The 15,710-nt window shown below is 36.5% G+C and overlaps 2 protein-coding genes across 2 annotated transcripts in view; both read left to right on the top strand.

Annotated features, from left to right (window-relative positions):
* Nucleotides 1–15,710, top strand: part of LOC149621289 (uncharacterized) — a 115,325-nt gene that overhangs the window by 25,158 nt on the left and 74,457 nt on the right. The window lies entirely within an intron of this gene.
* On the top strand, nucleotides 5,455–13,052 carry LOC149621296 (uncharacterized). Its single transcript, XM_089854256.1, has 7 exons — nucleotides 5,455–5,958; nucleotides 6,064–6,132; nucleotides 6,605–6,686; nucleotides 6,759–6,863; nucleotides 7,218–7,349; nucleotides 8,009–8,909; nucleotides 10,435–13,052. The coding sequence occupies exons 2-7, from the start codon at nucleotides 6,086–6,088 to the stop codon at nucleotides 10,908–10,910; spliced, it is 1,743 nt and encodes a 580-aa protein (XP_089710382.1). The 5' UTR covers nucleotides 5,455–5,958; nucleotides 6,064–6,085; the 3' UTR covers nucleotides 10,911–13,052.

The raw sequence follows: 15,710 nt of genomic DNA, 5'->3' as shown, positions 1-15,710 counted from the left end.
TTGATCACTCATCAACGAAGCCATAGCGGTGAAAAACCCTTCAAATGTGATCAGTGTGGCTATGCAATTACGCGGAAGACTGATTTTATATCAGACATCAACGCATTCACAGTGGTGAAAAACCCTTCAACTGTGATCAGTGTGACTATGGCAGCACGTATAAGAATGATTTGATCAAACATCAACGCATTCATAGCGGTGAAAAACCCTTCAAATGTGATCAGTGCGACTATGGATTCACGCAGAAGAGTAATTTGATCAGACATCAACGTAATAATCACTTGGACTAATAAAATGGATTGTAGTTAAGCATAATCAGCAATTTAAAACTTGGAAAGAACCATTTCAAAGTGTGTTAATTGCGCAACGTGTTTTAATTTTCTTTCACACTTTGCTGTTCTTGACAACTGTAGTAGATGCTCACTAAGAAAAAGTTTTCGTTCGTGGGAAAATTGTAAAAGCCTATCGTTACGGATTAATCACCGGACAGGCTATATCGTATTATAAAATTGTGAAATGTAACTAGCCTAACGTCTTAACGGGAAACTGGTAGTAATACTATGTTTGTGTTAGTTATTTATAAATACTTCACGAACAATATTGAATATTTGACTATTATTAACAATATTTTATATTAAAAATGGAATATCATCTTCGCTATTAAAGAATAAAAATTTTACCATAATGATTGATTTATATGTTATTGCATTGAATCTTAATTTGCTTCATCTTTGATTTCATCTTTGTCATCTCTTCTGGTGCTAGTTGGTTTCAGCAGAAACAAGAGAGACTGCAAAATTGTCGCTAAGCTTAAAGGGGCTGTCCGACACCCTCTCCTTTTTACCCACCCGCTATGTTAGGCTCTATGAGGAAGATCGTCGTTTGTCCCAGTGTCCGCACATAACTTTATCCTTGACTTCATACTTGTGTTTTTTCACTACTTTTTAGGTGTTAACATGTACCTACAGAGGTTTAATGGCAGAATATGGCTGTTCATATTGTCACGTGTATTTTATTGTACGTTGATCATGCGAAAGTTTGCATTCAGTTCTACCCAAATTTCTAACGTGGGATCAAGTTTGAAATTATATATATATATATATATATTTGAGAAAGTTGTTTGTTAGTTTTTTATGACACACGCAGTCACGATTAGTTAATTTCCAAATTCGACCAAGCTGCGGGGTTGATATCACTGATACCAGGAATTAAAAAAATCTTCCACGTTCCCATGTTATCCCAACGCGTAAGGTCAAACCTTTGGAAACCTCTGTTTCGACTCGGACATCGATTATTGTTTCTGAACTTGTTTTGTTTGCCTTTGTTTTTTTTAAGCCTAAGCATAACCTGTTATATCAATTGCCTTTGAAAATAGAAATGTTTGTGATGCGAGTTGTTTGATATCGTATGAAGTTTTAGTTTATTTCCTTTCTGTAGGAAAATCTAAGAAAAAATGTTCAACTCGATACAAATGTTCACCTGAAAATGAAAGGGAGCTCGAACTCGACATTCGAAAGGATACCAAAGAAAAACGCTTCAAATGTGATCAGTGTGACTATGCTAGTACGCGAAAGGATGATTTGATCAGACATCAACGCATTCACAGTGGTGAAACACCCTTCAAGTGTGAACAGTGTGACTATGGTAGCAAGAACAAGAGTAATTTGATCAAACACAAACGCATTCACAGCGGCGAAAGACCCTTCAAATGTGACCAGTGTGATTATGCCTTCACGCAGAAGATTAATTTGATCACACATCAACTCATTCACAGTGGTGACAAACCCTTCAAATGTGATCAGTGTGACTATGCAAGTACGACGAAGAATGGTTTGATCAGACATCAACGCATTCACAGTGGTGACAAACCCTTCAAATGTGATCAGTGTGACTATGCAGGTGCGCGGAAGGATGATTTGACCAGACATCAATGCATTCATACTGGTGAAAAACCCTTTCAATGCGATCAGTGTGATTATTCTTACACACGGAATAGTGATTTGTTCAGACATCAACGCATTCACAGAGGTGAAAAACCCTTCAAATGTGATCAATGTGACTATGCAATACGTGGAAGAATGCTTTGAAAAGACATCAACTCATTCACAGTGGTGAAAGTCAAATGTGATCATTGTGATTATGGCAGCGCACGGAAGAGCCATTTAATCCGACATCAACGTAGTAATCACTAGGAACATAAGTGGATCATGATTCACTTCTGCTAGGAATAATAAAATGGATTATAGTTAAAGATACTCAGCAAACTTGGACAGAACATTTACTAAATGTGTTGTACTACAAAATGTTTTTATTTTCTGAATATATATTGTTCTTTACAATTGTATTAGGTAATCTCTAAGAAAACTTTCCATTCTTAGAAATGATGTAAGCACCCTTATTTACCGACTAATTACCATGCCGGCTCTATGGTTGTGTGCTTTAAATATACTGCAGTATATTAAAATGGCGGCCGGAACTAACCAAATGTCTTAACGGTCAACGCCGAACCTTTTTTCTAAAAGTAGTAATAATAATATGATTTTGCTAGTTATTCATAAAACCATTACGAACTGATAGTAAAATTTATTAGTAACAATATTGTCTCAAAGGCTTTATTTAACATCAATTAATATTACAACTGGATTTACAGTATTTAAGTCTACGCTTACCGTAATAATTGACTAATTTTAATGGTCATCTCCCTTTTAAATTTCTCCAAAGTATTATTTAGTTTCGTTGCTTCCATGGCAAAACTGACCCTCATACCGGAAACTTGTTTCAAATTACGTTCAATATTTTTCTCAATTCTTGCCAATCTCTTCTCAAATTTTTTCATAACCTTTTCCTGGCGATTTTGGATACGTTTTTCGAATTGTTCCAAGCGCTTTTCCAAACGTTTGAGCTTTTCTTCTTTCGAACGAGTAACATTTTTGCCACCAGACTCCTCGGAACTTTCATTACCACTTAAATTGTCTGAAGTTTCTTCAGGTTTTGGCGTAGTACTTGCTAAAAGTCCTGGATCTTCATTTGCGTCTTTAATTACTTTAACTTCGTCACCAGCCCTGGTAGTAGATGGTTTCAAAAGAAGCAAGAGAGACAGGAAAATTGTCGCTAACCCTAGCTTCACCGTTGAATTCGTGCTCTTGCTTTTTTTCAGTACTTAGTAGGTGTATCACGTATAGAGGTTTAATGGCTGAATATTACTGTTTGTTCATATTGTCACGTATATTTTATCATACGTTTATTAGGATAAGTTTGCATTCTGTATAATGTCTTAGGAACGTTTCAGTGATGAAATTTTAATCAAAATATATTAGCTGCCAGGTTTAGAGTGGTTTGATTGAGTTCTTCTATAGACTGGTAATGCAGTGAACCCCTAGCCTTTAAGCCTGTTAAGAACGTCCTATTCTGGGCCAGTAACATTTTAGTTTTATGATTTACCACTATTTAAGTATCGTTACACTGAATTTGAAAGTTGTAAGAAAATTTAAACAATATTGCGAAGATACTTCATAGAGGTGGTCTCCAAGTCTATTTAGTGTTTATTGTCTACATAGATGCAGGAAAATTGTCGCTAACTTTACCGTTGAATTCATGCTCTTTTTTTTAGTACTTAGTAGGTGTATTCACGTATAGAGGTTTAATGGGAGAATTTTACTGTTTGTTCATTTTGTCCAGTTTATTTTATCATACGTTTATTAGGTTAAGTTTGCATTCTGATGATTCTGTATATAAACTAAACAATGAAAGCTTTTTTGTACCTTAAAAAACAGGTTTTTAATTAATTTCAATTAGAATGACCGAGGTGCAATTAACGAGATCGGGATCATTCGAGAGTGGAGTTCAATTCAAGGTTTTTGTTTTTCCCGCGCAAAAACCTGTATTTAAATTAGCTCTGTCTAGTAATTATTTTTTATTAGAACGACTGATTTGTAAGCGTTAAGATACATTTACTTGAGGACATATGAATTGATTTAATCGCGAAATACCTACCTACTTTTACAGATATATTTAGTTTGCTTTTGAAAATTGTTATAGATACTTTTTGCGGTCCAAGTCTGGCAGAATCTCCGATATTTTCTCGACATGATACTTCTAGAACCTTTTTTTTTTTTTTGCTCCGTTTTTATTGTTGAGCTAGGACCAAAGAAAAAGGTCTTACACTCCACAGCAGTGTTCAGCACACTTCCTCTGGTTCAAAACCAGTTTACTAATAGCTTGGACTAGTTTGAAAATTCAAGAACTGAGGGTTACTGGTCCTCGGGACCAGTTTATTAATTAAGAACAAAGGTGGGGGACTGGGGGCCAGTCCGGAGACCAGTTTATTATTTCGGACACTAGGAGGGATCACTGGTCCCAAGCAGCGTGGGAAATAAGGCGGTGGCATATGGCGAATGACCAGTTTAAAAATTGCCTGGACCAGTTTTAAAATTAAATCGGAGGGGGGTCAGTGATCCACGACCACTAATAAAATTCAAGGGTAACCAGAGTCCAGACGTTATCTCAACTATTTTAATTATCCACTAAGTGGATTCCACTTCTTCATTTTAGCACACGACGCGTCCTGGTCAATGGTCATGGAATAAGACAGGTTCACAAGTCCAAAACCAGTTTATTAATTGGTCGGACCAGTTTATTTATTCCAAAACTTGGGGTCAGTGGTCCCAGGGACCATTTTATTAATTATGGTTTTTGGAAAAAATAGACGGTGGGACCAGTTTATTAAGTTCGGGGTTCCTTATTAGAATTTTTCTAGCTCAACACATTTTCTACCAATTCTACTCATAGGTAGTTAGTACTCCTTGGCTACAACTTCCCTACAAAAGTTTTGTAGTCTATACTCTATTGACTATCGATCTTGTCTAGCGTCTATACTCACAGGATTTTGATCTGGCTTACTGATAGCGAGAGAAGATATTGCCACCGAATTTATGTAAAATGCAATAAGGAAAAAGGATAGTTCAGAAAAGGATTAAGAACTTCAAATATCATTAGACATGTTGATTGATATTTAGTGGCAACTAGTTGAAAAATTGTGATAAGAAATAAAAGTAAACTGTTATGGATTGTTATATGCTACCTTTTCCTACAGTAAAAAATTCAAAATCAATTAGAATTTTCAGCTTCTTTACTTTTCTGTCTTTACGTGCTTATTATTCTCACCATTTTAGAAATTTAATTTATAGTGGGACCGGTAAAATAATAATTAATGCGAGGGTCACTGGTCCCAAGGACCAGTTTACTAATTCCAACATGAGGGGTCGCTGGTATCGAGCACCACTTACAAAATTCACCTTATTTCCAACCCTGTCACGGACCATTTATTCCAGACCAGGGGTGGGGTGGCAGGCCCAATGTCCAGTTTTAAAAAATCCTTATTTCCCATTCCCACCCTGTACTCCCAACTTCCCAAGGACTAGTTTAAAAAAATATCCTTATTTCCCAGACTGATTGGTTAGGAAAAAGCTGTCTGCTAGACGTTCTCTTTTTTTGGCGTTTGTACCAGGGCCGGAAATAAGAAAAATTTCTTATAGGACATATGTCCAGTGACCCCCTATTTGACTGGAAAATTTATAGGACATGGTCCACTGGACTGTGCAAAATAGTGTCGCACCTGCATAGTCAAGCTATCAAAACTTCGCAAAATTTATTGGTCAAACTGTCCAGTTACCCCCTTATTTTTTTAAAAAATTATGGGACATTTTAAAATTTTATTGGACATTGTCCAGTGTCCTGTGCTTATTTCCGGCCCTGGTTTGTACTTTGTTGTGAATTTCTTTGTTACGGTAACGGCTCCTCCTTTAAAGGCTTTAATGTATTTTTTGATTATTAAAAAGAGTATCTATATACAAGAAAAGCTCTTTATAAAAGTTGAAGTTTTTTCTCATTTTTAACCCCAAAAACAGAACAGTGTGAGTAACTGTGAAACCAAAACAACGTTGATATAAGCCTTGCCTGGTAAGAATGTATATTAAACTGAGGGGAAACGCCCTTTTTAACACTAAATCTTTGTTTATGGCCATACTTTTTATTATTATTAAAATGTTACGTATTTTATCATAGCAGGATAACTGTACAAAAAGTGATGGAATTTGTTAAAGAATGTCGTGTTATGGTGGAACGTTTAAAATGGTAAGTGATGAATATAATGCAACTTGGATCATGTTAAACAGGCATAACGGATCTAAACCTATAGAGCTATTTCAGTGGGGGAAAAATTTCGTCTGCTACGAAAATTGGGCCTGCCTTTGAGTGTAGGGCGGCCATTTTATGAGAGTTTTCTCTATGGGCAAATAGCATTGGTGACGTAGCCATTACCCCCTCTGAAATAGCTCTATTGAAACTATTATACCTTGGAAAGAAATAGATCTTTCTTGCTGTTTAAAAAATAAAAATGCTAGCAGAATAAATAATTTATACGAAGCTAGTTGTAGTTGTATTCAAAAAATGTGCTTGAGAAAATCCCTAGTCTTGAACAAAAGTGTCACAATTTAAGCATCGCTAAGTTTTTCTTAGCTTTTTATAGCGAAAGCTACAATGTAAGGGGAAACTTTCCTTGTCCGTTTTTGATTTCCCTTCAGTTTGGAAAATTATTTTATTTTAGGGTAGATTTTCAATCTCACCAACTCTCGTTACAAAATTCCGAAATGAGTTTAGTAAATCTTCAAAGGTTGGCGATCAAAGAGGTATTTGCGAAATTATTGGAATATTCCCTTTTTTAGACAAACTGAGTTAAGTTATTGAAACTTTGTTTTTAGGAAATGGACTACGAGGAAGAATGTAACTATGATCACTTGAGCAAAGATGATCTAATCAAAGAAGTGAAAGCTAGAGATGATCGAGTTAGGGAACTGGAAGCCAAGGTATTTTTCGAAGCATAGGGGTTTTTAAGGAGTGTGAAATTAAGCACAGAGATATGAGAAAATTTAAATGGACAGTTGTTGAATCAGGTGTGCCTTAAAATAGAAGCAAACTCTATAAGTGGGTTAATTAATTAAGGTTATTGGTGAAAACACCTATCAGGATTGGCACAAAGCTAAGGGGATTGGCAACACGTCCTTCGTTTCTTTATTAACAAAGAAACCCGACGATGGCCTTTGTTGCTGATCCCCTTCTTCTGTGTCATTATCTTCCCCCTTTTCTCGCTTGCCCCTTTAAAATAGTTTAGCCAAAGAAACTCCGAAGATTGTTTTGTAATGGAATCTCATTTTGTTTAGTGCAATGTTTTAATTTCAAAAATGGCAAAAGAGAGAGTGAAAACATCATTAACGATAAATAAGCAAATAGACGAAATTGAAAGACTCAATAGGGTCAATAAAGAGTTGGAAAGTAGAATCAAAGATCTGATGGTATGGGCTGCGTTCAGTAACACTCATCAGGAAAAACATCGATGTTTGGGAAAATGAAATCGGTGTTCTTTTGACGTCATGATGACGTTGAAGTTGTTGAACGGGAAAATTTTATGTAATCGATGCTTTTCAAAATGGCGACTATATTATGATAACGTTAAACTGAACTATTTACAAATATATTATACTTCAATTTATCAATTAAATCAAAACGCCTAGCTCTTAAAATTCTGTCATAATCCTTTTTTAACGAAATAATACGTTACTTTTTAGTATTATCATACCACTTTTGGTATTATTATCCATAAATATAATATTTGCCAATTCTTCATTATTAAAAATTGCGGAAGATAGGGATGAAGTTCCCTACTATTTTTTTGTCGCGGCGCAAAATGACGAAAATTACGTCATGAATCCGATGCTCATCAAAAAAACCTCCTATCACAGCTGATTTTTCTGATGGGCATCCGATGAGCATCATGACGTCACGCCCAAAGACGCGAAAAACCGTTCAGTAAGACATCGATGTCATCATTTAGCCATCGATGTTTTTGATGCCGGTTACTGAACGCAGCCATGGAACATTCTTCACTTTCATACTCGATTGGAAAGATAATTACTTTAAGAATGAAAGTTATTGTTAATTGTTTAAAAAATAGGAGAAAAGTGGAATAATTCAATTTCCTAACGATGAATACGTGAAAACTGAACCCGTTGAAAATGATTTGGGAAATAATGGCCAGGAGTTAACCCTTCCAATTGCGATGCACAGTGTCCAAGCTGTCAATGTCCAAGGCATTCTGTCTAAAGAAAATATTAGTCAAGAATCACCTGGTTCTGAGGTTGGCAATTCAAACCCTGAAACTACCTTGAAAAATACTGAAAATATGGGGCTTATAACGCGAAAAACGAATCCGTGTGTCCTTAAACTGAAATACAGTGACAGTTTGCCTTATAGTGCGCCTTCACCAAAAATTAAGGTTGAAAACCCATTCGAAATGTCTCCTGACACGAACACGGAGAGCGATTCTCCACGAGAACCTCTTGAAAACAATTTTACCATTAACGATTCTTATCGTAAATCGCCAAGTTTCTCGACAGAGGGGGACACTGAGGATAATTCAACTACATCGAAGAAATTTCGTGTTCCTGAATTGAATGTTGAATCCGAAAAACATTTGGATCTTTCTCTTGATGCAAATGCCGAAAGCGATCCGCTAGAAGAAGCCCGTGAAAACGATCTTGATGATAACCAATCCACGATCATCTTGACAGATGCAAAGAAAACTTACAATAAGCAAAATCAAACTATGAGACTGTGCTTGCCAAAACTGAAGCGTGTTGATCCGAAGTCATTGAGTGTGCCAGTGTGTGTTCCTCAACTTGAACGCAACCCAAATGACCTATCAGAATTGACCCCCGTCTCTATGGAAAGCGATTTGCCCGAAGTTCCAATTGCAGGTCAACATAATAGTTCGGTGTCCAGCTCGGAGACATTAGAAGATGTCGCTCCAAAGAATCCAGATGGTAAAACCTCATCGCCTCGTTCGGAAATTGCAGGTAAGTCATTTCATTCTTTAATAGTCTTGAGTACCTAGATTGAAATATCATATTTCTAAGCCACTATTTCCGCCTTCTCGGAATAAAGTCTAGTCGCGTATTTCTTTTAACTGCTCAGTGGTTCGTACAACTTGGCATTGTGTTCTTTTCAAGTGGGTCTACACAATTCTACGTATTTAATGCCTTTTTTTGCAAACTTTATGTGATGAGTACATCGTTAATTCTACCGTGAAAGGTTTTTCTTCATCCATGCTAAATTAATTCAGTATCAAACTTAGTAAGGATGAAATTTATAACGTCCCATTAAAACGCGAACCAGAAAAACCCCTCAAATGAGATTAGTGTTCCCTTGGAAGCACGCAAGAAATTAATTTGATGAAAATCAATGCATTTACAAATTACACTAAGAAACTTCACATTTCTAGCCGCCATTTTTCAAGATGTCCACAGATTAAACCAATTTCTTTAACGTCCCTGCAACATTTATGCGCGAACGGTAAGGCCGGGGCATTGAGTATCAATCAGGTACGACTTTTACTTAAGAACACCAGGGTGCCTATTCTGTAAGCTTCGAAAGGGAGTTGTCGATCGACATCTCTCTCGGTCTCGAAAATCACAAAAATGGTATTCTGTCAGAAGTTGTCGAACTAGATATCGACAGGGTTTCGTTTCGAGTAACCCCTCTTGGATGAGTTTTAATCTGACAGTAAAGAGCTGCCCTTCTACATTTATCTCGCTTTGAGTTAAATAATCTGGCTAGGGAAATTATTCGGTGAGTTTTACGAAGACAATGTTCTAACTGAAGTAGAAGAAGATGTAGTTGTACTCAGGGTGCCTTTTGCTAGGTAGAGAAACAAAGTGCAAACTAGATGTGATAACAGAGAGTTGGTGCCAGAACGAAAGAAAATGGTAGCTTGTCTGCACGCAGAATCAGCTAGCATTTTATTCTCCGAACATCCGTTGAATTTGAAAATACGTCCTTTCGAGCCAAGGTTTCTCTTGCAATTCAATTTATGTGCATCCCCTTTTTACCTCTCCGTTTGACGATGTCGTCACGGAGAGGTATTACACTGGACGTGTCTGTCGTCACGGAGAGGTATTACACTGGACGTGTCTGTCACAGCGTTCACGCAATTGCGGGTTTTCTTATTATTGATTTTGAATCAATCGCCTTATATACCCTAAATTTCCAAAAATTGTTAAAGAGGCATACACTTGAATTGAAACGTCAACAATAGCTATGTTTAAAATGATTTTAGGAATAACGTTTCTTAGAATGACTAAACTAATATTAAGCTAAATTACTGACGTTAAAAATAATCAATATAAATTATATTTAATTAAGAACGTCTCGACTCGTAAAGGTCTATTTTCGTTTCCCAACTTGTTGTTTATAAGGTCGTTTACTCATACGTTAAAAAAAACAATGAGTTTTCGTAGTGCGATTGAATGTTACTGTATTTTTGATACTATATTGTAAATGACGTATGTGCCGTTTTTATATTTCATTAATAAATTTATGTAGGGAAATTCAGCAAGAAACGTTCAACTCGGATCAAATATTCTGCTGAATATAAAAGGGTTCCACAACGTCACATTAAGAAGGGTAACGCAGAAAAACGCTTCAAATGTGATCGGTGTGACTTTGCAAGTACTCGGAACTATGATTTGAAAATACATCTACGCGTTCATAGCGGTGAAAAACCCTTCAAATGTGATCAGTGTGACTATGCAAGCACGCAGAAGAATCATTTGATCACACATCAACGCATTCACAGTGGTGAAAAACCCTTCAAATGTGATCGATGTGACTATGCAAGTACGCAGAAGATTTCATTGATCGGACATGAACTTATTCACAGAGGTGAAAAACCCTTCAAATGTGATCAGTGTGACTATGCAAGTACGCAGAAGATTCATTTGATCAGACATCAATTTATTCACAGTGGTGAAAAACCCACAGAATGGATGGATTTACATTTTAAATGTGTAGGGCAATAACCATATTTCATCGGCTTGTGTAATGAATGGGCCGACACTGTGTATGTAACAGTCCATTAAATTTCTCCATTATAAATTGTATTAACGGAAGCGCCGGAAGACTCTTGGTGCACTATACCCAGTTGTAAAAGCACCATTTTCAGAACTAATTTTATATTAAATGTAATAAAATTCACTTAGACGATGCTAAAATAAGCCATAATAAATTTTGGATACGTTTTTCGAATTGTTCGAAACTTATTTCCAAACGGTTGAGCTTTTCTTCTTTCGAGCGATTTCCATTTCCGTTATCAGTCCCCTCGGAGCTTTCATTAGCACATAAATTGTCTGAAGTTTCTTCTGGTTTTGATGTAGTACTTGCTAAATGTCCTGGATCGTCATTTGCGTCTTTAATTACTTTAACTTCGTCATCAGCTCTGGTAGTAGATGGTTTCAACAGAGACAGGAAAATTGTCGCTAACCCTGACTTTACCGTTGAAATCAGTATTTATTAGGTTTATCACGTATAGAGGTTTAATGGCAGAATTTTACTGTTTGTTCATATTGTCAAGTTTATTTTATCATGCGTTCATTAGGATACGTTTGCATTCCGTATATTGTCTTAGGACCGTTTCAGTGATCAAATTTTAATCTAAATATATATTCGAAAGTTGTTTCTTTGTTTATGTTTATTTTTTCCGAATTTGACCGAGCTGCATGGTTTATATCGGTAACACTATTGGGAAGTGTTAAAACTGGTTTGATTGAGTTCCTCTATAGACTGGTAAGAACATACTATTCTGGATCCATCTGACCTTTATCATTAACCACTATTAAAGCATCGTTACATAGAATTTGAAAACCATCCGTTGTTCGCTTTAGGCGGACGCAACTTCTTTAGCGCCACCGCGTGACCGATACATAACAAGCTAATTATCAGTTTTAGGATAATATTACTAAATTTTGGGTTAATTGAAAAATGACTGTCACCATCGGTTGCTAATTCTAACCACCAAATATGCTGTACACTCACGAAAGTGAGTCGGAAGCAGCTAGCTCTCGTAGGAAAAAGAAACTAGCCGGGTAGCCGCGTGACTGCGAGCAGCTTGTGTCCGCGAGCGCGTGATCGAGTTGGCCATGGGACGCCCCAGGCGCTGGGGTCAAAAACTAAAACTGTCTGCTAGAGATAACGGTAAATGAAAGGGGAAACTACTACTTCAAAAGTTCAAAGAGGAAAATAATCATAACAGTGTAAGTGATAACTGATAACATTATTTTTATAGAGTTTAATCAAAAATTGAAGAAATACACAGGTTAAATCTTTATTATAAAAGTACAAAATATTTAACAGAAACTTTCGAGCTCGTGGCTCTTTTTCAACTGCCACCCACGTGCTCGGAAGCTTCTGTTAAAAGCAGGGTGAAAAGGAAACTCAAGCGATTTTTTGCCGATTCTTCTACTAATTATAAGACCAGGCTGCATAATGAAACATTCAGAAAATATTTCCAAATGATTTTAAAATTCAAATTAGGGTGAGATTTTATGGATAGTTTTAAATGAGCACCTCCGACGAATCGCATAACGCTTTGCATTACTGTTATCAGAGGTGGATTATCAAAATTGAGATTGCACGATCTACATCTCGAGCAATTTTATCAAATCTCGCGCTAAATTTCATTCGGCATGGAGCGTGCCACGAGAATTTTGTTATCAAGAAGGCAGGACGTTACGCGATTGGCCGGAGGTGCTTATACATAGTTTACAGGAATGGAGATTTGCTACCATTAAAACAAGGAGACCAGGCGACTTAGAGTGCTAAATAGCAGACGATTTTACGCTCTTAGTCGCCTGATCTCCTTCTATTAATGGTACGAATCCTAGATGCCTGGAAAATATGTATTTCAAATTTTCCATAAAATCTCAACAGAATTGTAATTTTAAAATCACTCTGCGATATTTCATGGATATCCAGATTGGTCTTATAGTTAACAAAAGAATAGGTAAAAAATCACTTAACCATGATCATAAATAATTTTAAAATTTATGATAACATAATTATTAAAACAGTACATTTTTTTTAAGCCTCGACTTAGAATTCTGTTGTACTAAACTTATCAATGCTAAATCTTGATTTACATTTAGTTTTATTATATTAAAATTTTACATGTCAAATAGTCAGGAGACGCTTGTATTTTACTTGGCAAAATTAGCCAAGTTTGATTTTATAAGTGAAATAGATTAAACACGTCATAAACTATCGATTTATACTTGTCTTCAAAATTTTATCAGCTGAAATTAATTAGTTTTAACTCTTTCAATTACACGAAAAATTCACTTTTTGTTGCTGGAACTTTGTGATTCTTAGAACTATAGCTTTTAACTTCGCTACGCTTCCCATACGCCTAACACTACAAACCTTTCTTACACAAAATCTAAGCAACATAATACATTATATTTAAATAAATTAAATTCAACCAAGTAAAGTATATTTAACATATTTAATTCATTATTTTTGGTTATTTATGCTTGAAAGTGAATTTTAAGACAGTTTAAATCAGGTAAATTAGAATATGCAACTCATAAAAAGTTCAAATTAGCAAAAGTCTCTTCTTCAATATTTTGAATAATTTTTAAGTTATGACATGATTCGTTGCAACTACAAAGGTCTGTACAGTTCAAATTGTTCTTGAAGCAACCACATCTACCATGACAGCCTTTCTTGCAAGAACATTTTCGCAAAGCTAAAAGGGCTTCTGGTGCTGGAGGCAACGTACACCGCTGTGGATGGAAAACACCATTCCTTTCCTCCCAACCGAACTCCGTTGGTTTGGGAAAGTTTGGCGTTGTTGTGTTAGAATTTTTAACCACTAAGCTTTGTAAATAAGCTCTCTTAATGTGTGGTATCAAGGTAGCCATTGTTGGTGGAAGTTGCCTTCCTTCCTTTCCGGATTTGGCAAACATATCCCAACGAAGGTCTTTCAAAGACTCATGATCTGCATTCGTTTTGTAGAGAAGGCAGACGTACCTTTCCATTTGTGCAACGATTTCATGACATATAAGGGCATTGGTTCCAAAAAGGGCAAATGCCTCCAAGATGCTGTCATCACATGCCATTAAGGTTTTGAAGTGGGATTTAAGAGCTTTGGTTGCGAAACATCCAGTACTATCACAGCCTTTAAAGCAATACCAACCGATCAACGCTGAGGCTTTTTTTGGTCCTAGTCTGTAGTAGAAGTCGTTAATTTTATATTGTTCTTTGTTTCGGAGCATCGTTGTACTAGTTGGTATATCTTTGTAAAATCCTGTGAGGAACACTAGTACATCAGTGTCTAGCGAATATACATCCAGTTGAGTGCCTCTGGGACTTATTCTCGCAACGTCTTGGGCGTGAAGAATAATTTGTTGATCTGCTTCTTCCAATGAATGACGACCGTGTCTCATCTCTTGGCTTGCAAAAACATCTTCCAATGGACGATTCGCCGAAATCAGATTATGATGAGAAACTACTAAGATCGTCTCACTGTCTTTAAAATAAGACAATAATTTATCCGAAAGATAAGAAGTCAATTCGGACTTCGTTTCAGAATGGAGAAGAAATTTTTTCACGTTATGAAATTTGGTTGCATCGTTTACGTGGTAGTGGACGGCTGTATTTTTCCCAATTCTCTTAGACCGTGTTGCATCTTTCAAAGAAGCCACAACGTATTGATCAAACAGTACCCTTATTTCGTCGTACATAAAACCCATGCGCTCAACCTTTTGTACAAATTTATCTGAGAGTTCTTGTGCCGAGGTAATATCCTTAGAGCTTTGGAAGGATTGAACGACGCACATGGCATCAATAATGAGGACCTTTCTTTCAGGAAGTGTACGGCCATAGATGTTTAGGACTTCTGGTAGTGGCAGCTTTAAGATTTCCGTTATAAGTTCGTGTTTATTAGCTAGCATGTGCATAGTGCCGTCAGGATTGAAAAGTGATGGAGGTGACACCTGAAACTCGTATTCCCCAATGGCATCTTTCGCGGCCAGATCTGGTCTTGCCTTTGCAACAACCAATAGTCTTGAGATTAGGCTTCTCTCTTCCTTAAGAGTATGGAGATCACCTTTGACTTTAATGGTGGTTTGAGATCCGAAGTCCTTGAAATATTTATATTTGTTTCGTTTTTGTGAATCCCAAAACCCCACGGAACGTTGAATAAGTCTTTCTTCGACAAATTTGGAGAAAGCTGCTTTTCCAAGTTCATCCCTATTCAAAATGTCATTTGCGATTTCGGTAGACGGTACAGCAAATGTCATCAAATTATGGATATCACCGTCAAGAAATGGATTGCCTTCTTTGGAAATTGCTAAGGATATACTTATGGCATGTTTAACAATTTTATATCCTTTATTTCCATAGCTTTCATGGTGAAGCGATGAAGGGGTTCTATTTTCTATGCCTGCTTGTTCCTTAAATTTTTCAACCATCGAACTTAACAGTGGTGCAATTGTGAAGTAATTTTGGAGAGCTGTAGGGTTTCCTGTTATTCCAACGACTCCGCCTCTGATCTTCATTTTCTTATGTTCCTGTTCAATTGCATGGTCAGGATCTAATGAAGTGAATGGAACTTTACCTTTGGTAATAACAAAGTTGCCATTGTTTAAAAAGCTCCAAGTCTCGGGATCTTCAATTTCTAGCTCTTTCATGTCAGCTATGTATAAAGGTGCCCAGCGACCGTAATTTTGTTGATCGTGGGCGTGAAAGTATATACACATTTCTTCTAGGGTTGCTAAATGAAGCTTCCAGTTGGCGCTGCGAGTTGCATGGATAAACGAGAGCAA

The sequence above is a fragment of the Phalangium opilio genome, unplaced genomic scaffold (assembly GCF_054372755.1).
Source record: "Phalangium opilio isolate 3A_F unplaced genomic scaffold, DU_Popi_V2 ptg000209l_1, whole genome shotgun sequence".
Lineage (NCBI taxonomy): Eukaryota > Metazoa > Arthropoda > Arachnida > Opiliones > Phalangiidae > Phalangium > Phalangium opilio.
This window is presented reverse-complemented; position numbering and strand designations above follow the sequence as displayed.